At 49.4% G+C, this 24,804-nt stretch overlaps 1 protein-coding gene across 1 annotated transcript in view; it reads left to right on the top strand.

Moving 5' to 3' along the window:
* The window catches only part of SLC16A2 (solute carrier family 16 member 2), a gene marked incomplete at both ends in the record, with an annotated part of 32,180 nt that extends 19,951 nt beyond the window's left edge, over nucleotides 1–12,229 (top strand). Inside the window, 5 exons of the mRNA XM_080352548.1 lie at nucleotides 4,789–4,933; nucleotides 8,922–9,384; nucleotides 9,824–9,967; nucleotides 10,475–10,703; nucleotides 12,009–12,229. Coding sequence (XP_080208674.1) covers nucleotides 4,789–4,933; nucleotides 8,922–9,384; nucleotides 9,824–9,967; nucleotides 10,475–10,703; nucleotides 12,009–12,229 — 1,202 coding nt within the window. The remainder of the gene's footprint in view (nucleotides 1–4,788; nucleotides 4,934–8,921; nucleotides 9,385–9,823; nucleotides 9,968–10,474; nucleotides 10,704–12,008) is intronic.
* Between the last annotated feature and the right edge of the window lie 12,575 nt (nucleotides 12,230–24,804).

Here is a 24,804-nt window from a genome sequence, read left to right as displayed (position 1 = left end):
CAAGAGGATGACGCAAATTGTGTTTTATGGGCACAAGATGAAACAGCTGTTTCATTTCCATTGCAGATGTGCTCCGGACAGCACACATTAGCTCTGTGAAATGGGAGTCACAGCTGATCCCTTCCCCATGGTGTCTGCGTGGGCAGGCCACCAGTTTGCTTGGGCTCCCAGGCCACCTGAAAAGGAAGCTGGGAAGGGCTTTGAAGATCATGGCAGCAGAGCTTCCCTGCCACCAGAATGCACGAGTCAAGAAATTACTTATTTCTTGGAGGAGCAGTACAGATGGGGAGATGGAGGCAAAATACCTTTGGCTGACCCATTTCTCCTCCAAGAAATGCCAAATGCCATGGTGAGGTGATCCTCTGCAGCATGTCCTTGTCCCCTCCAGTAGCCGCCCTGTCCTGGCCATGCGACCCGAGCGGGAGAAGCCGCGGGAAGCAAGGGAAGACACTTCCTCCAGCGGCGGATCTGAGGTCACCTCCTGGTCCTTGATCCCTCCAGCCCAGGGTACTTGGGTCAGCGGGGAAGCACAGCTGAGAGCAACGTCCCTTCCTTCTCTTTCCCTGGGGACACATTTTTAAAGGAACAAATAGGTTCAGCTACAAGTATTATGCGGTATGACTTTTTAGTGATGGTTTTTGAAACAATGTGCTAAATTCTGTGGGCATTTGGATCTGTGTCTTGTAGTGGGGACATTTTACCCTGCTGTTTCTTACTTTGCTCTGCTCCACAGCGCTCCGAAATCTTTTTATGCTCAGGAAAATACTGGCAAGGAAGGAGCTTTTCATCCTTTTGGAGACAGACTTTTTAGAAAGGCCTGTTGCGATAGGACAAGGGGTGATGAGTTTGAACTGGAGGAGGAGACATCCAGGTTAGACATGAGGAAGACATTATTTACAATGAGGGTGTTGAGACACTGACCCATGTTGGCCAGAGAGGTGGTGGATGAACCATCCCTGGAGACATCCCAGGCCTGGCTGGATGGGGCTCTGAGCAACCTGAGCTGGTGAAGATGTCCCTGCTCATGGCAGAGGTAGCACTGGATGAGCTTTGAAGGTCCCTTCCAACTCAAACTATTCTATGATTCTATGCTTCTTTTGGGATGGCCCTGCTGGAAAGAAAGCTCATCTGATGTCTGGCACGTAGGACAGGGGCCCTGCCCACCTCTTGCTGCCATGAACATGCAAACGTGGTGTTCACAGCCCTCCCTGGCCCCTCAGCATTGCCAACCCCATTGCAGGTCCTGACCCTACTCCTCTGCCACAGGGTCCCCAGCAGCGGTGTCACCCACAGCCATGAGGACGTGGTGGCCAAGGCACACCTGGTCCCAGAGCTCCTCGATCATGGACGCAGCTGGATGCTGTAGGGCTGGTGGGCAGATGCGTGACCTACACAGTTTTTGCTCTGTCTTGAGTCCAGAGTGAGCAGTGAGTGAGGACAGCTCAGCTTGGCCATGTTACCCACATCCACACTGTTCTCCCTGGAGATCTTCAACCCTGTCTGTGTTGAAGACCATATTGCTTTGGATCTGCCATGGGCCAACAGTTTGGATCTGCCATGGGCCAACAGTTTGGCTCTTCTTGGTCAAACTTTCTGCTCCAGCAGAGGGGCATCAGCCCTATGCTGGGCTCTTCCCATAGCCCAGAGCATCCTCAGGACCACCAGGAAGGTCCCGTCAGCTCTAGAGGAATACGAGGCTGCAGGTGGCCTGGGCTCAGGTGGCAGCTTGGGCTGCTGCCATCCCCTAGCGCCCAAATCAGAGGTCATCTTCACTCCCTCTTGCAAAAGGAGAGTGCTCTAAATGCCTCTTTTTAACTAAAAGAGCATTTTCTGAAGCCATTGGTGTTTCTGCAGATGCATCCCTTGGAGAGGGGGTTTCTTGGCCGTTGCCAGCTGGGTCCCACTGTGACAGCTCCAAAATCAGCCCCTTCAGCTGGCACTTCCAGGAGATGGTTGGACTTACAGCACCTCAAGACTTGATCAAGTCTTAACCAGACTCCTGTTCAAATTCTACACAGCTCTTGAGCTCGTTCCAGCCCCATCCTCAGCTGGATTCAGTCCATCATTTCTTTTAGAATCTGCTTGATCACACTGCATGGCTGATAAGGCTTCGTGCCTCTTGTGGGGGCTTGTCTTTTTGTATTTCTATATCTTACCCAGGTTATCAGCCACAGAGGGTTGCGAGGTGTGGCTGAGCTAGGAATTAACAGTCTCATCCAAACCTTGTGGAAATCAGAAGCAGAGATTCCCCTTTTTTTGTTTTTCCTCTGGGTTTTAAATCAAGTTGTAACTTCTCCAGCGTCTGAGGAGCTGCCGAAGGGAAGCCTGACTCAGGCTGGTTAAGCCCTGTCTGGTTTCCACCGGAGGAACAGCTGCCTCTGCCCTTCATGTCCAGGAAAGTCCAGGAGAAACTTCCATAGCACATTACATGAGTTGCCAAAAGCAAACCCTTCATCCCCTGGAGCAGATCCAGACATTCCAGCTCCATGTCTGGAGGGCAGGTTTGGGGCTACACTTCACCTGAACCCCGTCTTTGTCCCAACCCATGGGTTTCTGCCATGGCTTTCCTCCAGCCTTGCCCTGACCCAGGGGACAGAAGATAACCACCATCGCGCTGGGGTTAAAACAGGGGGGTAAATCATGCTTCTCCAGGGGCTGTTTTGGGGTGAATTGCACCGGGACTGGAGCTGGGGGCTTTCTTGTCCCCCAGATTTCACCAAGGTTTCCTCCCAGCACTGGAGCTCGCCCAGCCCTCCCGGCTTCCCGGGGCTGCACTGGGAAGTGCTGGGAAGACAAAACCCCGCTCTGGAAGTGAGGCTATTGTTCTTACTAATTTTAACTTGATGTTCTTCCCCAAGCCTATTTTTATTCATTGCTTGTGGTAAGCCCTTTCTTTAAGGTAGAGCAATTTGCCACGAGACTCTTTTTTTTGTGTGTTTACTGATTTTAATTGAGTGATATCTCCTTTTTACAAACCCAAAGCTGGAGGAGCTTTTAAGTGCCCGTTGCTGAGCCTCTCGCCCTAGGTTTGCTTTGATCTCTGCAGGTGAGTGTGCATTTTTGGGGCCAGAGATTGATACTGCTTATTTGCATGTAAATCCCCAGGTTATTAAGATCAGAATCTAGCCCTTTAAATTTAATACTTTGCTTTATGCTTTTATTTCCGCATTTCTTAAAGTAATTTCCAAAAATAACAAACTTCAAACATGACGGGGCCATCTAACGTTTTACTGCCTTGGCTGGAGTAGAAGGAACATTTCTGGAAGTATATTATCCAATTTAACGAGCCTTTCCCATCTTGGCTTTACTCCCACCCCTCGCCCTCTCTTGGAGTTGTTTTGGACGGCTCGTTGGAGCCGTGCCACCTAATCTTGTTAGAAGGACTTACATTACACTGTGCCTTGTGTTTATAACCAAGAAAATCAGCCAGAGAGGGGGGCCCTGTCCCTCTCCCTCACCCTTTTTCATTTTGCCTGATGTCGAGACAAGAGCTCAGCGAATCCCACGAGGTTCCTGCACAGCCTCTGCTTTGCTTCTTATTGCTCCGCTCTGCATTTATTAAGGAAGACTTCGGAGTAAATTGGATCCTTGCGAACTTATAATTAATTTGGAAGGGTCAGTTCTTCCCAGGCTAGCAAGGGCTTCTTTGTGTGGTCCTTTTTTGAAAAGCAGAGGTTGGAGAGGCTGTTTTATAGCTGGGATTTGCTTTTAATAGGGACCTGGCTATTTTCTGAAAAATCTCATGGCTCTTGAAGGATGGGGTTGTTATTGTGCAGGGCTGCGCTAAAAGGGTTCGCAGAGTGATTGCTTTGGGTGAAAAAAAAGAAGGGGGGGAATAAAAAAAGCAAGGAGCACATGTCCTGCGGTCTGTGTGGGGCAAGCTGTGCTTGGCAGCCAAGAGACAGTGCCTGTAGCTGGGAGATGCTCCAGGAGGTGCCCCCAGTTGGGTACCAGGGTAGGGCTGGGGTCCTCTTGTCTGTCCATCCATCCTGCTGTGCCTCATGAAGGGACATGTGCCTCTTGCTCCTCCTCAGAGCTGGTAAACTGAGAGTTTTTCTCTCAGAAGAAGACAGAGAAGACAGGCTGAAATAATCTGCAAATCATAAAAGTTTCTGAAAAAAGAGAGCCTGCCAGACAGTGGTTTTCTCCAGAGATGGATTGGAAGGAGACATGAGATCATGGTCCTACTTGGGCATTGCCTGGCAGGGTGATGTGGATGCAATTCAAGCTGGCACAACGAGAAGTCCCCGCTGAACGTGGGGTGAGGGGGAGATGTCCTGGCTCTGGGGAGCAGTGACGGATGAGTGTGGTACCTTGAAATGCAGAGCTGTAACTCAGCATATGAAACTCTTCACAGCCGAAGCCTCAGAGCAAAGGGCTCTGAGGAGTTCAGGGGCCTTTTGGTCATGGAGATGTCCCCTGTGGAAACAGCATCAGTGGAGGCATCATTACATGCACGGCAAGGGCCATTAGAAAAAAGCACTGAAAATTCAGTGATTTCCTTAGGACACGTATGAGCCCAGTGGAGGGGAATGAGAGGAAAACCTGGCCGTGCCTCCATCACATGGGTGAACAGCGAGATGCTGCAGCTCGCACCCTGATTATGATGCCAGTGGGCAGCGTGTGTGGAAACCTTGCTATTTATTAGCTGCACTGTTAATTAATGATGTGATGGGGCCGCTTCCCTACCAAGACCACCTTCAAAGCTGGACTTGGGTCCTGGTTGTTCTCTTCTTGTCACCCGCTTGATGTCACACCCTCACCGTCACCTTTTTTCTCTCTCCCTAGCATGGGTCGGCTCCTTGGCCATGGGCATGATTTTTTTCTGCTCTCCCATCGTCAGCATCTTCACTGACCGGCTTGGCTGCAGGACCACGGCAGCCATGGGAGCTACCATCGCCTTCATCGGACTCCTCTCCAGCTCCTTCACCAAGTAAGGCTGCAGAGTCCAGCTCCTCAGTGAGCTCCTCTTCCTCACTGTTCCCTGCAACTGCCCCATCTACACATTGCTGCTGCCTTTTGGGGCAAAGCAGGTGGTTTCCATTCAGGTGGGAGGTCTCCTGGCACCCCTACAGCTCATGTGCTGTTCATGTGTGCTCTCCAGATTGATCCAAGTTGTTTTGTCCTTATATAACAAGAGAGTGAATTTTACCTGAGCAAGGGTCTTTATTTTATGGGATTTCAGCCCTCGCGTCCTTCATTTGATCTTTAAAACAGGCAGTGAGAAGTTGGCGTGCCTCTCGCAGGCAGCTCCAAAGAGACACTCCTGGACAAAACCATTCTACTTTGCAACCGATTTCACATGTGGTACTGAGAGTAAATTAATGCTTAAAATAATATTTGATGGATTACACCTGGCAAGAGTGAGTTTCCATGCAGGGCAGACAGGGAGGGGAAGGCAGACGAGGTTTGGAGCAGTGTGTGCTGTTCCCAGCTTGAATGTTTGTGGCAGAGCAGGGCAATCACTGCTCCTCATTTTCCATGGCTGATTCAGCGCCATGAATTTCTACTGGCACACACTTGCTGATGTGCATTTGGATGGCAGGTGTACCTGATTCCCTGTGAGAATCCTTCCAACCAAGCATTCGCATCTTTGTGGGAGCAAAAAGAGGTCACCTCTGGGGTCCTTTATGCAGCACTTGTTAAATGGAGTCTCAAAGGCGCCATGGAGGCACCCTCCAAAGCATCATTTTCCTCAGTTTTTCTGAATAAAAACACTGTTTTGGGTTGGGTTTCAGTTAAGATCAATATTGTTTTAATTAAAATGCTTCAAGAAGTGAGTGTTTTTTAAAACAAATGCAAGTTTCCCAGAGGGCGACTTGCCTGTGCTGTGCTCCTCCCTGCCCACCCTGCCCGCGCTGGCCAGCGGGACGCCAGCTCCCTCTTACCCTGGTCAATGATTCCCTCGTTCTTGCCCAACCCCGGTTCCCTGTGGATAGTGCTGTGTGATGGGTCACTGAGTCCCCAGCTATGGGACTCCTTCACCGCATAGAGTGGGGACAGCTTCTGAGCCTCCTTGCAAAGCCCCAGGGACCAATTGCAGCTGGGGGACTTGAGATGCTAAAACATCTCGGGCAGCAGCAGCAAGAAAGCACCCTCTGAGACTTCCTCCGCAGGTGCTACCGCTTTGTATTTCACAAGATAACACTAATCGGAGAAAGTACAGTCAATCCTGAGGGAAGGTGTGCCTGTGCTCCTGGCAGAGCAGATCACAGGCACTTCCCACGTAATTTTGCTTTCCTTCTAATCAACAGAGTTTGGACTTTCCCCCCACTATTGTAAAATGCTCATGCAAAGACACATCGCTGCCAGTGGCTTGTTGTGTTGGGCTTAAAAAAACAATAAAAATCAAACAGGCAGAGAAGAATATTATTTCCAGGAGAGCTCGAGAGCTGCAATCCCCATTTCCTGCCTCCTCGCTCTCGGTTCACATTCCTTTGGCTCCTTGTAAGGCAGAAAGGAGCCCCTTTGCAGCTGGACCGTGGCGAGGGACGCTGCTGCCTTCGGCACAGCCCGGCTTGAGGAAGAGCAGCAGGGCTGTGGGATTTGGCAGTGATCCATCTGAATGTCCCGAAATTCAGAGCTTCTCTCACCCAGAACAATGGAGAAGGGGTTGGGTTTTTGGGTTTGGTTTTGTTTTTGCTCCCCTTTGCCGGCTCCCTGCAGCTGGAGATGAGCCACCTAGTGCCGCTGCAAAGGGAGCTGCTGTTCATCAGCTGCTGCTGTAAAGGGAGATGTAGCCTTGGTTTGGTGGGCTTAGGCAGGGCTGGATCAAGGCTTAGCAACCCTTTATCTACTGGTTTCTCTAAAATGGGCTTGCTTTGTCCAAACAGAGGAGCCGCGGTTGCCAGTACCACACCAAGCTGATCCAAAAACCTACTGAGCTTTCATGGCACGACCCCAGCGCCCAGCTCGTGCTCAGTTGCCTCCTACTCTCAAAATATTTGGAGTTTTGTACGAAAACCACTAAATAAACAAGATATGCTGAAAAGCAGAGCTCTGGGGAAGGCTGAAGTTTTCTGGATGGGGTTGAGGCGAAGCTTTTCCTCACTTTGCTGCCTTGCACTGGCCTGTCTCCTGTACTCCTCAGCAGCTCAAGCCACTGCAGAACTTTTGCACCCTCAAAAAGAGACAAATCTCAGTTGTGTTCAGACTTCATCATCCCTCCAGTTTAAGGGGGAATGTTTCAGCATGAGGAATGGGAGACGGTAGCCAGTTCAGCAGGGCTCTCTTCATATGCCCACCAGTGCCCTCCCAGCCCTGCTCTTCCTCACTGTTAAGTGTTTTGTGGTGGGGTTTTGATCCCTTTTCATCTGCCTCTCCTTCCCTGCTTCAGTTTCTACTCCATTTTGCCCACAAAGAGAAATACCTCAAACCTCCCCCAGCGGAGCTGAACTAGGGCCATTCCTGTGAGAGGCTGTGAGGGACACCTCCTTGTCCCAGGAGATGTCATTATCCATGGGAGATCTCATTATCCAAGGGAGACAATGCCGCCCTTCCTGCCGGAGAGCAGCTGGCTGATTCCCAGCAATCAGGGTGGGAAATCCTGGCTAAGAAGAAAGGCTGAAAGGAGTCCCTGCTTTGCTATGCTCATATGGGGGTGTCTTAGCATCCATGAGGAGCAGATGGGAACCTTGGCATTTGTCTCCACTTATCCAACATGTCAGCTTAGCAGCACCAAAGCTGGTGTGACCCAGCTGAGATGGCCAAGGCTGGTGCGTGGGAGGTCGGAGACAGCCTGTGCAGCCCAGCTGCTTGCCTGGCTCCCATGGAGGGCTGTTCTGATGTGGCTTCTTTCTGGAGGAGCTGGAAATTGCCTTTCATGACAGTCATTTGTCTTGGAGCTGTTGGATACAGCAAGCATGTTGTGCTTTCTGCTTGGCTAGCTAAAGAGAAGAGCGTGTAATGGAAGAAATGATGTGCTTGTAAATGTCTTCTCAACTTCAAAGCGCTCTGTTAGATCTGGGCTGCCGTCTTCTCACTTGCTACAGGAGCAGCACTCAGTATTTCACACAAATCATTCTGAGTGTTGGAGTAAAGATCCTGTTTGTGCAACATCTCTGCCCCATGAGCTGCCCAAACTTTTCCATCATGCTCTCTTCCCATGCAGTGTTTCGTGTGCAGACTTTTGCAGCTGAATGTATTGCACTGGAATGAAGGAAAAATCCTTCATCTGGAGAGAAACACAACGGGTTATTGGCACTGCCTATCTTTAGGCTCCTTTCTCAGCTGCTCCTGCTGGGAAAACCGGACTGGCAATTGGGAAACGGCTCCTGCTAAAGGCTCTCAGGACTTTCCACCTGTTCTGTAGAGCAGCCACTTCATTCTCTCCTCAAGTGCAGCCACCAATGTAAGGTACAAATGAGACCTATTAACTGTCTAATTGAAGCTCCCAGAAGAGCTTAAAGAAGAACTTAATTAACCAGCCTGGAGCCTGAGCAGAAATGCAATGTTCCCTTCCTAAGTGCCTAATAACTAGTGGGGCTGGTGCCTTCTGCTTTCAAACACTGGGTGCAGAATGTTTTCAATTAGTCCTTTCAGTGGAAAAAAAATGGATTTTTAGCTAAAAATAACCCACCCTGCCTACCTTAGAAAATCTTGCTTGCTGTAATTTAAAAAATGTTCAAGTTCGGTCAACTTCCCAAGGAGGACAAGTTGGCTACTGCCTTCTCTTCTTTGTAGAAAGGGCTCCCCAGCTAGACTCCATTTTCTTGAAGACTTAACGTGTCAGCTGTGAACTGAGGATGATCCTTACTTTGGCTAGTGAATAAGCTCCTTGAGGTCAGACTGTCTGTGTAGCACCTGTGGTGTGTGAGACCTGCGTCTTGGCTCCAGGTTTTGCAGAACCGCGGTAGAGAAGGCTTCCTTACCTCTGCATAACGTAACCACCTCGATGTTTGGGTGTTTTTGTTTTCCACTAGGTCTCTGGAAGTTCGTTATTTCACGTATGGGATCCTCTTTGGCTGTGGCAGTTCCTTCGCTTTCCAGCCCTCGCTGGTCATCCTTGGTCACTACTTCAAGCGCCGCCTTGGCTTGGCCAACGGCATTGTGTCCGGCAGCAGCTGCCTCATCTCCATGCCGCTCCCCTTCTTCCTGAAGATGGTCGGGAAGGCCATTGGGCTGGCACATACTTTTCAAGTACTCAGTGCCTTAATGTTCATCCAGATATTCTTGTCCTTGACCTATCGGCCCATCTTGCCACCTTCTTGTGACTCTCAGCACGGAGGGCAGGACAAGTTGGGCAGCCGGAGTGTGCGGCAGCAATGCTGGTCCCAGACGCGCAAGTATTTCAACTTGAGGATTTTCCGGAGAAAGACCTATCGGATTTGGGCCTTTGGGATTGCTACAGCTGTCCTGGGATATCTTGTACCTTTCATGAACCTGGTGAGAACCTTGGCTTGGACTGGAAGGGGAGGGAGGTGCCTTTGCCTGCAGTGAAAGGGCTCCTCCATGCAAGTGGTGGAGATGGGCAGTTGGGAACAGAGCCACCAAAAACCTTAAAGCTAAGAAACTGCCGCAGGCACATCCTCTAAGCGGGAATAGTGATGGAAGGAGACAGCTTTTTAAGGCTGCTATGTGTCCCCTGCGCCAGGGTGGGTAGAGCCATGGCTTTCCACAGCTCCCCAGGACAGGCATTAGTAGAAGGAGAGGAGGGGGCTGTTTAGTTTGGGGTGGAGACAAGTGGTGTGTGCAGGTCACCATAGTGCAGACATGAGGGTCCCACAACCACCCCCAAAGCCATGAGTCCTCTGTGGGAAGCCTTGTCCCTTTTAGGGATTAACTACTAAGGATTCATGTCCTTGCATCCTTCCCTCTATCCTAGGTAAAATACGTGGAGAAGCGATTCCAAGAAACCAAAAAGGACTGGATCCTCCTGGTTTGCATTGGAGCCACGTCAGGTCTGGGGCGCTTGATTTCAGGCCGCATTGGTGACTGCATTCCTGGACTGAAGAAGATTTACCTGCAGGTACATTGTGTCTGCGTCTCTGCGTAGCTGATGACCACTGTGGGTCAGGGGACAGCATCTCTACATCAGTATTGACACGGCTTAATAATTGTCAACCACAGGCTGCAAATCCTTTACCAACCATTACCTAACACCCTTGTCTGCTGTTAGGGTGGAAAAATTATTATAGAAAAGTGTACAGAGAAGTTACACACTCAACCTGAGGTCTTGGTGTCCATTCAGCAATCAAATTCTGTGATCCCAGCTCTTCCCAGACTGCTGGACACCCGCTCACTGAAAAACTGCTGAAATCTAGCAGCTAATCCTTCAGATAATCCTTCCTAAAGCTTCTTGAAAGGTTATGCTTAAGGACCTCTCCGAGACGAGAGCAGAGGATGGATGACATTACTGGGTCCAGAGGGAGGGGTGATATCTTTGGCCTGTTCCGCGTCCTCTTCGTGACCCTTCCTGCTGCTCATCTCCACTCATCTCACACCTCAATGACATGCCCACTTTTGTCCCCCCCAGGTTGTGTCCTTCTTGCTGTTGGGCATCCTGTGCATGATGATCCCCCAGTGCCGAGGGTTCGAGGGCGTCATTGTCATCTGCCTCTTCCTCGGCCTTTGCGACGGCTTCTTCACCACCATCATGGCCCCCATCGCCTTCGAGCTGGTGGGGCCCATGCAGGCGTCCCAGGCCATAGGGTACCTCATGGGGCTGATGGCCGTGCCCATGACGGCGGGTACACCAATAGCAGGTTGGTAGCGCCATGGTGATGGACCTGGCCCAGTGCTTGGGAGGGAGGAGATGCCTGTAACAGCTTTCACCTGTGGTTATATTTTGGCATGAGAGCAGGCATATGGTTTGGAATTTTCTGGCTTATTGTCACATAGATGTTGAAGTACAGGTGTAGCATCACTCCGTGCTACTTCCTGTAGCATCTCAGAGCCTTTCTCCTGAACTGAAGAAAAGTAACGGGTAGGGGAACAGTTAGAGTGACCCAAGATCACATTAACTGGTTTCTGCTTGAAGCTGAGCTAAAAATTGGCAAATATTTGTTTTCTAGAAGTCCTTTTAGATATCTAGAGACTAACTGCCAACTGGTAAGTTCAGCCCCTGGTTTGTTGAGTCAAAGGTAGAGATGGAGACACCTGAGCCTCTGTCTTCCCAAAACTTCGGTATGTGTTTAAGCACAGTCATAACCACAACGTCCTTAACAGCGAGCCCTTTGCCAAAGCTGGCCCTTGAGCAGAAGAATGTCTGCAACAGCGATCGCTAAGCTAAAGCTGCATAAGCACCTCTGATCTTTCTGCTTCTGGCAGCAAAATTCAGTTTAATGCCCTTGTGAAGGAGCGTGGGGGTTGCAGACATTTCGCTGTTCAGGTGCTGCTGCAGGACCCGCTGGGTCGGGCTCACCAGTGCAGGGCTGAGTGAAGGGTCTTATTTCATGGACATAATCCCTAGGCAAGCATCTACACAGGGGAAAACTCAGCGGGGTTTTCCAGCACCAAGGAATGGTAGTGCGTTATTCTCTGCGGGTGCCTGGCTGTGTCAGAACTTGCTGAACTAACACGTGCAGAAGCAAATTGGTTTTCAAGGGATCGGTTATTGTTTATAACTGGCAGAATGTATGTTTCCTCTGACACCCCCTGATAGATAAAATACCCGTAAGCAAAGCAGAGCTTCCAGATGGTGGCAATCTGCAGAGGAACAGCCCCTGCCTGCTTTTCCTATTACGTCCTGGCCAGCAAGGCATTAGGAAGAGCCACCTGAAATGTCAGGTCATTGAATATTGTCTCAGCTTGCATTTGGGGTTGTTTGAGATGTGTCTGATTGTTTCCTGTTCTGGTTAAATAGGAAGGATGGCTGAGGCTTTGCTTCTTGGCTGTGCACATCCAGGCTGTAAAAACTCCAAGGAATGCAATGGAAAAAAGGATTTGTTTTAAAAACCCAAATCTCCCCAGATCTGGTGGTTGAAGCAAGCTGCAGCTCTCACTCGAGGGAGAAGACACCTCGGTATTAGACTGACGTGAGTATAACCACCATTGTTCTTCTCTTTCAGGATACCTCAATGATTATTTTGGGAATTATGATGCAGCCTTTTATTTTGCCGGAGTCCCCCCCATCATCGGCAGCTTGGTGCTCTCTGTCGTCCCACTGGTGCATCAGAGGATGCTGAAGAAGCAGCGTCTGGATTCCGGCAAAGACAAGATGCTGGTCTCAGAGACCACGGTGAACGGGGAGCTGCTGCCAGGCTGTCCTGCCTCCGAAGCGCACATGTGACAAGTGACATCTCTGCTCACCGACACTCGCTGTCGCCACCAGCAGCCTCTCTATAGCCCAAGCACAGGTCTTTTTCTAGATGGACTGTAATTCTCAATAATTACAAATGCACTATGTTTGTAAAGGAAGAAACACAAAAAAGTTCTTCTAGTTAAAGGCTTTAACTAGCAGAAATTCTCTCTTTCAGGACAGGTTTGATTTCAAAGCCACATTTTTTTTTTCCTCTAACCATTTTTCTAAGGAAAACTCTCACCAGGATTTAAACTTGATCCATCTCCCGCTCCTCTCTCCAGTTTTCTATACATCACAACAGAAGTTTACAGTTAATAAATGCCTTTTTAAAGCAGGCCACGGATGGAGTATGTTGAACCTTGCAGCTGTCCAACCTTCTCCTCCGGTGTCATGTCCAAGCGAGGCAGCCCCCTCCTTGTCCAGCACCAGAGGCTGTTTTGGAGCCAGCAGATGTGAAGGAGGAAACGCTGCTTTAGTCCGATGCACAGACCAAATACATGGTCACCGAGTCCTGCATTAATCTCCTCTCCTTTGCCACTGCTCTCCTGTGCTCCCAGGGAGCTGCAGCGGGGGCGATGGGGAGCTCGTCCTGCTCGGGTCCTGCTGCCCTCCTTGGATGGAGCCACACAGGAGCATCCTTCTCTTGTGAAATATGCCTTAAAAACGCAGGGACAAGAGCAGCAGGTCCCTCAGTCACTTTCCACCTTCGTTTTCTCACCCAGTGACTAATTATGGGGCTTTTGAGGTGCAAAAGAGCAGGGAAGCTGGCTCTGCGAGATGCTGAGATGGGATTTCAGAGGCATCAAGGCACACAGGGTCGAGACAGAGCCCCATGTATTGTGGGTTCACTCTGTGCTGGGAGGCGGCTGGCTTGGGCACAGGGTACTGCTGTGATTTTTTGGGGCCGGTTGTGTATTATGCAGCAATAACCACAAGTCAGCCTGGTGTTTCCAAAGGGTATAAAAGCCCTGGCAGCATTTAACTTGCAGCCTGTGCGCTGCAGTGCAGAGCCGGTGCAGGGTCAGTGCTGTCCCCAAGGGGAGAGAGTTCAAGAAAATAGCACAGCCCATGGTACCCACCACGCCGAGCAAAGGCAGGGCTCAGCCCTGTGCAGAAATTCGTTATCTCCAAGTATCGCTAATGAGTGTGGCACAGAGCTTCACCCCAGTGAGTCCCTGTGTGAATGAGGGACCAGGGTACCTTTTCCTGGGAATAATAACTCAGAAGAGAGAAAGAAACAAAGCTCGCATTTATCCTGGTTGCATTTATCCTGGATTTTCATTTTATTCACCTGCCATTAAAAAATGAGAAGCCTGAACAGGAACATGTGCCGTCCCTCGGTCCCCAGGCGAGTGCAGGGGTTCATAAAAGACAAAGTCTTTACTGTGGAAACTTGGTTTCAGTGGACACCCCCCATCCCGCAGTCAGCAGTGGGACCTTTGTATATAGGCTCAGGATCCTGCATGCCCCTCTGGCCCTGTTTTTAATCCACATTGGCTAATGCGTTATAAGGTCTTGTGGTCTTGTGGCCCTTCTCTCCCCTTACAAGCTGGAAAACTAATCGGTGTGTTGTGACATGTCTGTTTATGACTGTAAAACGCAATGTCCATTTGTCTCTTTCTTCGATACTCTTTTCTATGACTGGTGTTACCCCTCATTGCCTGTATTGCATCATCTGCTGTGGCTCTGCTGGCCCGTTGCTTGGTTTAGGAAGCCACGGGTGGCAGCAGGAGCTGCCCTGGAAGGCAGGACGTGCAGGTACCCGTGCCTTGCGGGGAGCCGAACCACCGTGCCTTTGCTCCAGCGCTGGTAGAATCTGCCGGGCTTAGCCTAGGGCAGGCCATTAAAGTGATGCTTTTCAGGTGGGAGCGTTGGCAGTGGGGCAACTTCAAAGCCATCTGGCAGCTGAAGGAAAGAAATAGGTCATATTGTAACTCCTTTCATGAGTTTTGAGGCTTTCATTCATATTGGAGTTTGATTAAGTTCTTTAAATCATGTTTTTGATCTTAATGCCCCCTGAAAAAGAGCTTATGAGGGATTTAAATTCAAGAAGTAGCTTCTTCAGATCAACAAGAGGATGAGCAGAGCTGCCTCAAACCCACAGCTGGCCCGAGTGAGCGGCTGCTCCCAGCTTTGCATGAGACTTCGCTGCGGTAAAACCTCCCTGGCTCGTAAGGCAATTTATGGTTCAAAGCCCAAATTTCTACAGATTTCCCCTTGCCTTAAATGCTCTGCCTGCCTGCAGAGGTCATTGCCCTGGGAGGAGTCTGCATTCGGTGCAGTGGGTGCTTAACACTGCAGTGACATCTGTGTCAGCTCTGTGTCAGCAGGAGACAGTTCTCATCCCAGGAGAGGAGGGAGGTGGTACCCATGGTCATCCCCCCTAAATTTTGGTCTTTGCCCATGACTTTCTACTCTCTAGATTTTGAGTGATGAGGTGCATTCATGGGCCACCCAAGTTTGTTTGAAAGAATCCACCCCTCATCCAGCTGGTACCAGCCTCCCAAACTCACCCTCAGCATCTTTGTCTGGTTTAGATCCTGCCCCTGGTCAGGACAAGGACGAATTCTGCAGTGGGGAAAGAATGTTTGAGCAACGGCAATGAAAGGTTCACCTGTCTGCAAACACAGATGGGAACGGGAAGGGCAAAGGTTGGAGTCTGTCAACATAAAGGGAAGCATTTTGGGGTTTGTTTATCAGCTAAATGGTGCTGCTGTGTGTTTAATTTGTCCTTGATTATTGGGCAGCTTGCAAGAATTTTTTTGCAGACTTGTGGCATGTGAGAGGAGGGTTTGTGGCAATCTGAGAATCTATGAGCAGGGAGAAATTGTATTGTTCCCTGAAACATCCTTTTACCCTGTTATAGTCTGGTGCTGTGAAGCCAAATAGGTCTCTACCTGGTGCAAAAAGATTCATACTAAAACATCTGTTTCTCCCCATCCCGGCCCAGCACATCCACGTCCTCCTCTGGGCGGGCAAGGGCTGAATGGGAAGCAGTGTTCATGGTAAAAACTACCTTTTACTCAGTTTTCTGAGTAAAAACACCAAACTTCTCCATCTCCTGTGAGTGCCGTGCTGTGATTCCTCCCCTGCTCCCTTGCTCTGGGAGGGGAAGGTGGAGCCAGACACTCCAGGCTCGGACATTTTTGAGAGCCAGCGAGGGTACAAGGATGGGTCGAGTCCCTTGATGGGAAGGGGGTGGAAGGCAGCGGGGAGGGATCAGCTTCACCCTGTGCCTGCAGTGTTTGGAGAGCTGCGGGCACGCGCGTAGCTTGGTGTAAGTGCACAGCAAGCACGGGACGTGTCTCAGCAGTGCCCTGCTCGGGGCTTGGCTGGGGCTGCCTTCTGAATCCCTAGCTTGAGGGTGTTCAAAACCAAGTTGTTGTCTTTTCTTCTTTTTTTTTTACTGCTACAGAGTGAGGCGTCGGGTTTAACTCCTCTCGCTCTGGCTGAGGGATGGAGCAGGACAGCCGAGCTGAGGGGCTGGCTGTGCTCTCAGCCTTTGGCTTTGCCCCAGCGCTGGGAAGGCTGGTGGGGCAGTGGCTGTGGGACCTGCCCAGGGAAGTGCCGTGATTCTAGGCTTAGAGCTTCTTCAAGTTATGAAACAAAGCTGGATCCATCTCTGAGAGCTGTTTCATTGCATTGTGCCCTGCCCTGAGGTCCTACAACCCGGGAAATATAGCTTAAAGTCACATAGCTTAAAATTAACAAATTCTGGCTATTCACTGGCTGGGCTTGAGGTTTCCTAACATTTCCCTGCTGTGGGAAGGCTACATCCTAATTGCCGTCAAAGCTTGAGGGCTGTTGCAGGTCTGCTGAGGTACCGTGGGGCTTGGAGACCCCTTGTTTCAAGACGTTTTTGGTTCTGCCTCCCACCATCAGCTCGGGGCTGCCAGTTTGGCCACGCTGGCAGTCAAGGAGCTTCATAACCCTCTGGGCTGCAGCTGGGCAAGGACATTCCCGTCCTTCCATGCATGACAGTGCTGCAGGAGCATTTCGCACAGCGCTCGAGGGGCTCTTTTGGCGTTGGTACGTTGGTGCTAAGAGTGATTTGCTCTGGGCAGCCTGATTCGGTGCTGAGGATCTCACCTGCGCTTGCTCACATCACTCTGGTTCAGCATCTCGGGTGGCTTGGGGTGGATTTTAAGCCTGCTTGACATCTGCATCTGTATGTGGCCATACAGATGTAACACCCTGCATAAAGGTGAACTTGGACCAAATCCTCTGGATGCAGAAGGGGGCAGATCCAGCTGAGACCCTTGCCGTCCCTCCATCCTTCACTGCAAACCACTACCCGGCTTTCACGTGCCTCTGTACCCAACAGAGTTTTGTTTGGGAGTTACCTTGGTTATTTTAGCTTCAATAATTTTCACACTGGCAGAGTTTGCTTCTCCTTATCCAGCTGGAAGCAGGAGACTGGAATGACTCTCAAAGCCCTGGTTCCTTTGGCAAGCCGAGCAGCGCCTCCCGCCACCAGAGCTGCTGCTTTCTGCCGCAAAAACCCACACTTGGGCAGCAATTTTGGGCACTTTTGTTTAAATGTCAGCCGCACTTGTAACCTTTGGGGAGAGTGACGTGATTGACAAGTGCTCCTTAAATACCCCTCAAACATCCTCTGCCTAACGTCAGGCAGGGATGGACCTGGCAGTGTGGAGGGGCTCCACTGGCAAAGCAAACCAAAATGAAGCTGTATCCCTTCTTTTTCCTCAGAAGGAAAGCAGAGGTGGGATTAATGCAGCTGCCATCCTCGGGCAGCTCCGAGTGGGTTTGGTGGCTGAGGGTGGCTGCAGGGGTGACCTTCCCCGTGTTCAAGGGGTGAGCATCACTCCGGGTGCTTTATCAGCTTGGCACGGTGGCTCTGTAGACTTTAGTCCTGGTGACAGCGAGATTATCGCTGGGCTTTGGCAGGCTCATCCTGCACAACCCCTTTCGGGGCTGTTTTGTCGCTTTATTTTTGCAAACATTGCAATGCCCTTAGTACTCCCACCAAGGACAGGCACTGCGGTGCCCCATGTCTCCTCTCTCCACCACCGCTGTGCCACTGCAGGGACAAAACACCGGCAGAGCTGAGCCGGGAAAGACACACGGTCCCTCCTGTTCTCTGCAGAACACGGCTTTGGAAGGAGGTTCTGTACCTCCAAAGCTTCTCCTGTTTCTGTAACATACTTCCCAATGCTCACCCTACATCACGTCCAATCAGCAAGACAAGCGTAGCTCTTAACCATAGGATTAGAGGCAAGTCTATTTTACTAAGGAATGAAGCTTTTTTTTTTGTACATTTTTAATCATGGCATGTAAGACGAGTTGTTTACTGGAGCAAGTTTTTGCGTAGCATTGATGCTCTGGTCAGCGATGGCCAGATTGCCTGAATGCAGTTGGGTTTTTGGCCGCCAAGTGCATTCAATCCAATCATTTGAGGAAAGGACACAACTTCTCGAGGCCTGAGCTTTCCCAGCATATCCTGTTTCAGCCGTTTGAACCCATTAAAGCAGGAGACAAGACTTTTTTGGGGAGGCTGAGGGGAGTTAGGAAATTACTCTGTTCTCCCTTCCCTGCCCTGAAATGCAGCAGGACAAAGCCAAATATTTGCTTTCAGATAGGTGGATTTTGGAGCCAACTCCACATAAGAGCACCAGGGTGGAGGCTAGAATTTTGGCCAGTTTGGGTAATTCGTGTGACAGCTTGTTTTTAAAATGGGACCTCCAAACCTGCTGCCACCACCCCCGGTCCGTGGATCCCGATGCCGCACTCCAGCCCTGGGTCAGCATCAGCTCCATCGCTGATGGAAACAGCAGGTTTTTGGGGTGGGATGCATTGCTTTGCCCTGCCAATGTGCTGGTAACGCTCACCCTCAGGGTGTCTGTAGCCCCTGCAAAGACACTAAAAGGCTGCAGGCGCTGTTAGCAGCTCTGCAAACATTATTATTATGAGGGGCCTGGAGCTCCAAAACCAGCAGCCTGAAAGCAGACACTTAATTCAGTGCAGAAGTCAGGCCCCAAAGTCTAAAATTATTCCATTTTTAATTTTTTTTTTGCATCTGCTCCTTGTAAGCAATTTGTATTCCCTTCAGATTTTGTATCTGGAAGTAAAGTATTTGAATGTGTGTCTTAAAAGTATGACTGTCCTTTCAAAATGTGAAGTTCTGATTGTTGGTATACAAAACAAAAGAAAAGAAAACAAACCTATCCCATACTAGCCCATTTTTGTAATTACTGTTTTATGAATGTTGTTTAAAAAAATTGTGTAGAATAAAACGACTTTAAAAAGAAAAGGGGGTCCGTGCCTGTGTCTTTGGTGGGCTGGAGGTTGCCATCATCTTTGCTCCCGGGGGCTCTTGCACAGGGAAACAAAACCCCCCCACAGCTGAGCTGAGGTGGTAAATAGAGATCCAAAGGGAATTAGAGGACTTAGTGCAGCGACGGAGCAAGGAGAGGGAACACGGCATCGCAATGCGGGGAGCGGGAAGCCCCGTGCAAACATGCTGAGCCACACGGTGCCTCATCTGCAGGTAGCAAAAAAAGCAGCACTGGCCTAATATGACACCAATATTCTTGGGACAGCTGCAGTTTTGGAGGGGGGACATGAGAAGGAGCATGAGTGTGTGCTAAAAGTGGGCTGCACAGCCACGGGGACACCCAGTCAGGTAATGGGGGACCCTGCCCAGCAGCAGCTCATCACAACCCATCTCCACAAGTGTCATATAAATAAATAAATATACACACATACATATATATATCTCGATAAGTGGGTTTGTACACGAAAAAATGGGGAAAAAGTATTTTGGATCAGAGCAAAACCCTGAGTTTTTCAATATAAAGGCTGCAAACAAGAAAAGACGAAAACAAACGACAACAAAAGAATATTTTCATTACTGTAACATAATTGTTAAATATTCATATCTCTAATCATACATTAAAACTGAAATATTGTGCATTTAAAAGGCTGATTATGTATAATAGCTTACATTTGCACTTACATAGTGCAAAATTTACATGTATGTTATATATATTATGAACCACGGGTCAATGTTTTATATTTCACAGAATCCCAGAGTGTCAGGGGTTGAAGGGCCCTGGAAAGCTCATCCAGTGCAATCCCCCCACGGAGCAGGAACACCCAGATGAGGTTACACAGGAAGGTGTCCAGGCGGGTTGGAATGTCTGCACAGAAGGAGACTCCACAACCTCCCTGGGCAGCCTGGGCCAGGCTCTGCCACCCTCACCATGAAGAAGTTTCTTGCAAATTTAAGTGGAACCTCCTGTGTTCCAGTTTGAACCCATTGCCCCTTGTCCTATCACTGGTTGTCACCGAGAAGAGCCTGGCTCCATCCTCCTGACACTCACCCTTTACATATCTGTAAACATTAATGAGGTCACCCTCAGTTTCCTCCAAACCAAAGAGACCCAGCTCCCTCAGCCTTTTCGATGTTTTATATTAAATACTTACAAATTACATATATATTTTAGACATATAGATATGAATTACATATATGATATCTATAGTTATATTGAGGGGGTTTATATATAGATATATGTATATATATAAAAATATATAAAATGTGTACACACTGCCATTGGGTGAGGCCGACCCCCTGCAAGTGGTTAATGGGCATTTGGAGGCTGTTCCCAGCCGCTCCTTCGCTACCCTCCCTGGGGGCTCTGGGCTGAGCTTGTTTTCTTTCATTGTCTTCTCCATCTGTTTTCTTTTTGCAGGACTTCAATATTGTAATGCTTAAAAAAAACAACCCACACCACCACCACCACACAAAAAGCCAATACAACTCCATCTGCAAATGCCTTTGAAGGACTTGAAGGATGCGCTGATGAGTGGCAGAAGCTTCTTTTTTAAATCATCTTTGCCTCTAAATGCAACTATTTCCTAGAGCTGTTGCTTTGGTTATTTGAAGCAATAATTCAGGAAAGATCCCAGCCCCAGGCTGTCCAGCCGTATCCAGCTCGGCAGAGCTGTGGGGCTTTGCTCTCTGCCCAAGAGTGGGTGCCGCATATATATAGATATACTTAGATCTGAGGCAAACATAGTGCAAGGGTGGGGGAAAGAATGAGGAGAAGGGAAAAGCAGAGCAAGATGTGTGAGGCTGGGAGGGAGAGGAGAGACCAGGCTCCCCATGGTCCCAGAGCCAGGGACCGGCTGACACCCGCACAGGCTGAGCCTGAGCCCACCCCACCAGGGAGGGGATGCAGCAACACCATGGGCTGCAAGAAGCACCGATTGCTTTTGGACCCGTTTGCTTGTGCGTGCTTTATCCTGGCCGAGGCTTCAGGGGATGCTTTTGTTATCTTTTTTTTTTGGCACGAGAGCTACATCAAACAAGTCCCTCACAAACACCTGTAGCCCCGCTCCATCCCACGCTGGAAACACAAGCAGCATTCAGGGGCTTTTTCAGCAGGTTGTGTAAACAGCGCAAGTGAGGGATCTGGAGGGTTCAGCTTGGAGAACAGGAGGTGGGGGAGACCTTCTGATCTCTGAACTGCCTGAAAGGAGGTTGAAATGGGGAGGGGGGTGTTGGTCTCTTCTCCCAGGTAACAAGTGACAGGATGAGAGGAAATGGCCCCAAGTTGCACCAGAGGATGTTTAGGTTGGATACGGGCAGTGGTGGAGTTACCATCCCTGGAGGGGCTGGTTTAACAGACACATAGATGAGGTTCTTAGGGACATGGGTTAGAAGTGGACTTCGTAGTGCCAAGTTAATGGTTAGACTCGATGATCTTAAAGGTCTTTTCCAACCTAAACAATTCAATGATTCAATGACCCTAAATAGCCCCTCTCACGGCTGCAGGGTGGGGTGCAAGTGGGGTCCCACGTGTGTGTCCCCCTCCTAGACCTCGCAGGCTCCAGCTACTGTTCTGGCACACACCTGGTCTGCCCAGAATCGGGATTTTACCGTTATGAAGCTGTTGTGATCTCATCTGGAGCATCGTTCAGGCTGGGCCAGCCCTGGTGCACATGGCCAAGGCCACATGTCCCCAGCAGCACCTGCTCTCCTGCCGCTTGGCCCCCAGACCACGGTCCCCAGGTCTCTTCTTCTGGACCTGCTCTGTGTCCTCGCAGCCAGACTCTGAGAACCTCCGTGGTTTTGCTCCCACCCGTATTCTTCTTCCACCTGTGTTGATGTTTTACCAGCCCCACTCAGATGAGCACAGTTCAAAAGCCTTTTATTTTTTTACCCCTCCTTAGTTTTCCTTCAGTTTAACTCACCTCCTGTTTCCCTTCCCCTCCTTTGTCCTTCATCCCTTTCCATCATGTCCCACCTCCCCTCCTTCCCCAGGGAAGATGGACGAGCGGCACTGCTGACGCCAGCCGACAGCAATCATCTTTCAGGGCAGTTCCCAGCTTTTCCGCCCTCCCACAAGTATTTCAGTTTCTTTAGATCCATCTTGACAACCTAAAGCAAGATCACTCCAAAGGTGCCAGTAGCAAAGGCCGAGTCATTTCCAAGTTTATCTAGGATTTATTTCGTGTATTTAGAAGTCAGCGCTAAATAAAGAGATTAAACTATTTCTTCCACTGCGTATTTTCCTGCCTTTCACCTGCCTGGCGCTGCCTTCCCCTGGGCTGGCAGCGAGCGGTGCTCACAGCAGCAGTCCCACCTCCGTGTCTCAGCACAGATCCTGGCTGTGGGCTCAGGAGATGAACCCCGTGGGCTCCTGAAATAGCTTTGTTTCAAGAGCTTTCAAATCAATCACTCTCTCCAATACCCACACAACCACCAGCCAGCCTGCGGGCAAGGTCTGGCTTCACAGACACAGGGCAAAATGTGGAGTTTCTGTCCGTGGGGTTTCTGTACAAGACCCATCACAATGGGCAGAGCTGTTGCTCCAGAGCAAAATAACCCATCGGCCTCAAACTTTCAGTCTGAAGAAATCACATTCTGCAAATCCTTCCTGAGAAATCCAACCAGTGCAAAAATAATCTACAAAAATCATCTCTGCTGGCAAGCAGGAGCCCAGCCAGCTCCCATCTGGCACTGCACAGGGCATCGGGGGCTTTTTCCTTGAGAAAAATGGACCTTGAGGGCGTAGGGTGCCCAAACTCCAGGAACTCTCAGCAAATATGGGATGACTCCTATTTGATGAAGTAATCACTGCTGAGGGGACTTGACGGCTGGATTTTCATATGCTCGGCTTGACAGGGGATGTATTCAGGGGAATAGCTGGAGCATGCAGCGTCAGCATCTCATTAGTGTCAGAGACAATGCCCCAGTTTAAGACTAAAAAGTGGGGTTAGTTTTCCCTATATAACTTTACTGTAAGGGTTTAGGGAGCCACAACAGAGCTGAGTTTAGATTCATCATATTAAAAGCCCCAAAACAGGTTCAACCACACTTAGAACAGCTGGGAAGGTCAAGCAAGCAGGAGCAGCCTGTGCTTCCCTCCCTGCCTCTCGGTTCCCAAACACTCAATCCCACCACCAAGCAGTCAGCAGAGCCCTTTTGGAGGGAAGAAGCCTCTCAATACATGGTTATTTCTGCACCCCCATCGCTCCGGGATGGACGGGTTCATCAAAAACAACCTTTCTTTTAGCACAGCAGCCAAACACATTCCCCTGTGAAGGTCTGGATCTGCCACAGAAACATACCCCGAAGGGAGGAGTAGGACAGTGCAAAAGGTTACAGGGTTTAAGCACCAAGAGGGAGGAACAAGGTTATATAAAGTTTTGCAGGCCAGAACAAAGACCTCGAATATATTAAAGAAAACAAACACGGGGGTGAAGTCAGCCACACGTGCTCCAAGGTTGGTTTAGACTCCTTAAGCAATTTGGGGGCTGATCAACAGCTTTGAAGGAACAAATACAGGGCTGCCCAAACCGAAGAGCTTCCTACGGGGCTGGAGTTGGCAACCTGGCCAAGAGCTCCTGGTGCCAAAGTGTGGGAAACACTTTGTGAATTAAGTCACCAAAATAAACGTTAACATGTATGTTAAATACTCAATTTCAGATTGACCTGTACACCTGCAGAGCAAGAGAGGACACAGAGCTCAAGAAGCAGCTTTTGGGAATGGGGGCAAAAAAACGCTCTTATCCAAGAGCTCTGCCCACGGAGAGTGAAGCCGGAGCAGAATCCCGACTCAATGCATCCCTGAAGAATTCCATGACTTTCCTCCTCGCCGAGCAAGAGCATCACTCACAGGGCTGCCAAGCACCGACCTGCTGCCGAGACACCCAAAACATGGGGCACATCACCTTCCTACCCCTGCTTTTGTTTCCATTTCAGCACACCCCTTCGGGCAGCTCGAGGAATGGAGTTGAGGTGAGGGAAGTGTCGGTAATACAGAGCTTCCCACTCAAGCAAGCATTCGCACGTACATCAGCTACTGATTCTAGGAAGAAGCTTTTAGCCACATGTGGGAGCTTCCCGTGAAAGCCACTCAATTCTGCAAGGTGTATTTCTAGAGAGACTCAGCCCTGCCAGCACCGACCACCAGGCCCTGGTACTGACAGGCATCTGGAAAATTCACAGCTACTATTTGAAAGAACCTGCAGACCTTCAGTAACCCACATTATCCACTGATAGATTTACACAAGTCTAGGACAGATTTATTTCTTCAGTTTTACGTACTAAGGAGCAATAAATTCTTCTGAGAACTCTGTACCATGCCAGCTCTTTCCTTTCTGCCCAGCCTCAAAGAAAAAGGTGTACTGAGGAAAAAAACTCCTGTCACATCCACCATCATTTCTGCTCCAGTGCATTCCCTCTGTAAGAATAAACCCAAGGAGTGACGATCAAGCACAGAATGAACACTTCATGCATTTTATTGAGTCTATTTAAATTTGCATTATGACATCTTACATAGGGAACAAATGCCTCCTTAAACGCTAGCTATCAATCAAATCCAGTCAAACTGTCATCCAATGACCTCAGAGTACCATTTGGTATTAAGCCAGTCCAGTATAGATAGATGTAAAGCACTGTAAAAAACAATCAAAAAAACCAAAACAAACAAACAAAAAAAAACCCCAATAACTACAAAAATCAGATACATTCTCAGTTAAATTCAGGGCTTCCCAACCAACAGCCTTACTAGCAGACTGACATTCAGGAAGAGGTCTCAGTTAGTTTAGCTTAAGGGAACAAAACCAGAGAAAACAATCAAAACAAATTCAGTGGTATGTTTCCCCATAAGAAAAAGAAGGAAACAAAAAAAAGGAGATACCTCATATGAGAAATAGGTTGGGAAGCCCTGGTGTAACAGATGCAAACTTCTTTTTTAACACAGCACAACCTATATGTACTTTGGGTAAGTTACTGTTGATTCTGTCTCTTTACCCTCCTTCTTCCCTCCCTAGTCAAGGATAAACAAACAAAAAGCCTGGTGTATGTAAAGGTTGGAAACATTCCTTAATTTGTTATAAATTCCCCACACATGGCTCCAAGCCAACCCTGAGCCAAAGCACCTCCTGCTGGGAGCAGACGGACATTTCCACAGCGACCGGCCACCCCATCAGCTCCAGCACTCGCTTCCATACCCTGAACAAAGCGACACAAGCTCCTGCGGTAGGAGCGAGTTTGAGCAAACTGAGACATGGGACAGTGACACGAATGGACA

Source organism: Nesoenas mayeri (genome assembly GCF_963082525.1).
Source record: "Nesoenas mayeri genome assembly, chromosome: 13".
Taxonomy (NCBI): Eukaryota; Metazoa; Chordata; class Aves; order Columbiformes; family Columbidae; genus Nesoenas; species Nesoenas mayeri.
Note: the sequence above shows the minus strand (reverse complement) of the source record. Positions and strands in the feature narration are given on the sequence as shown.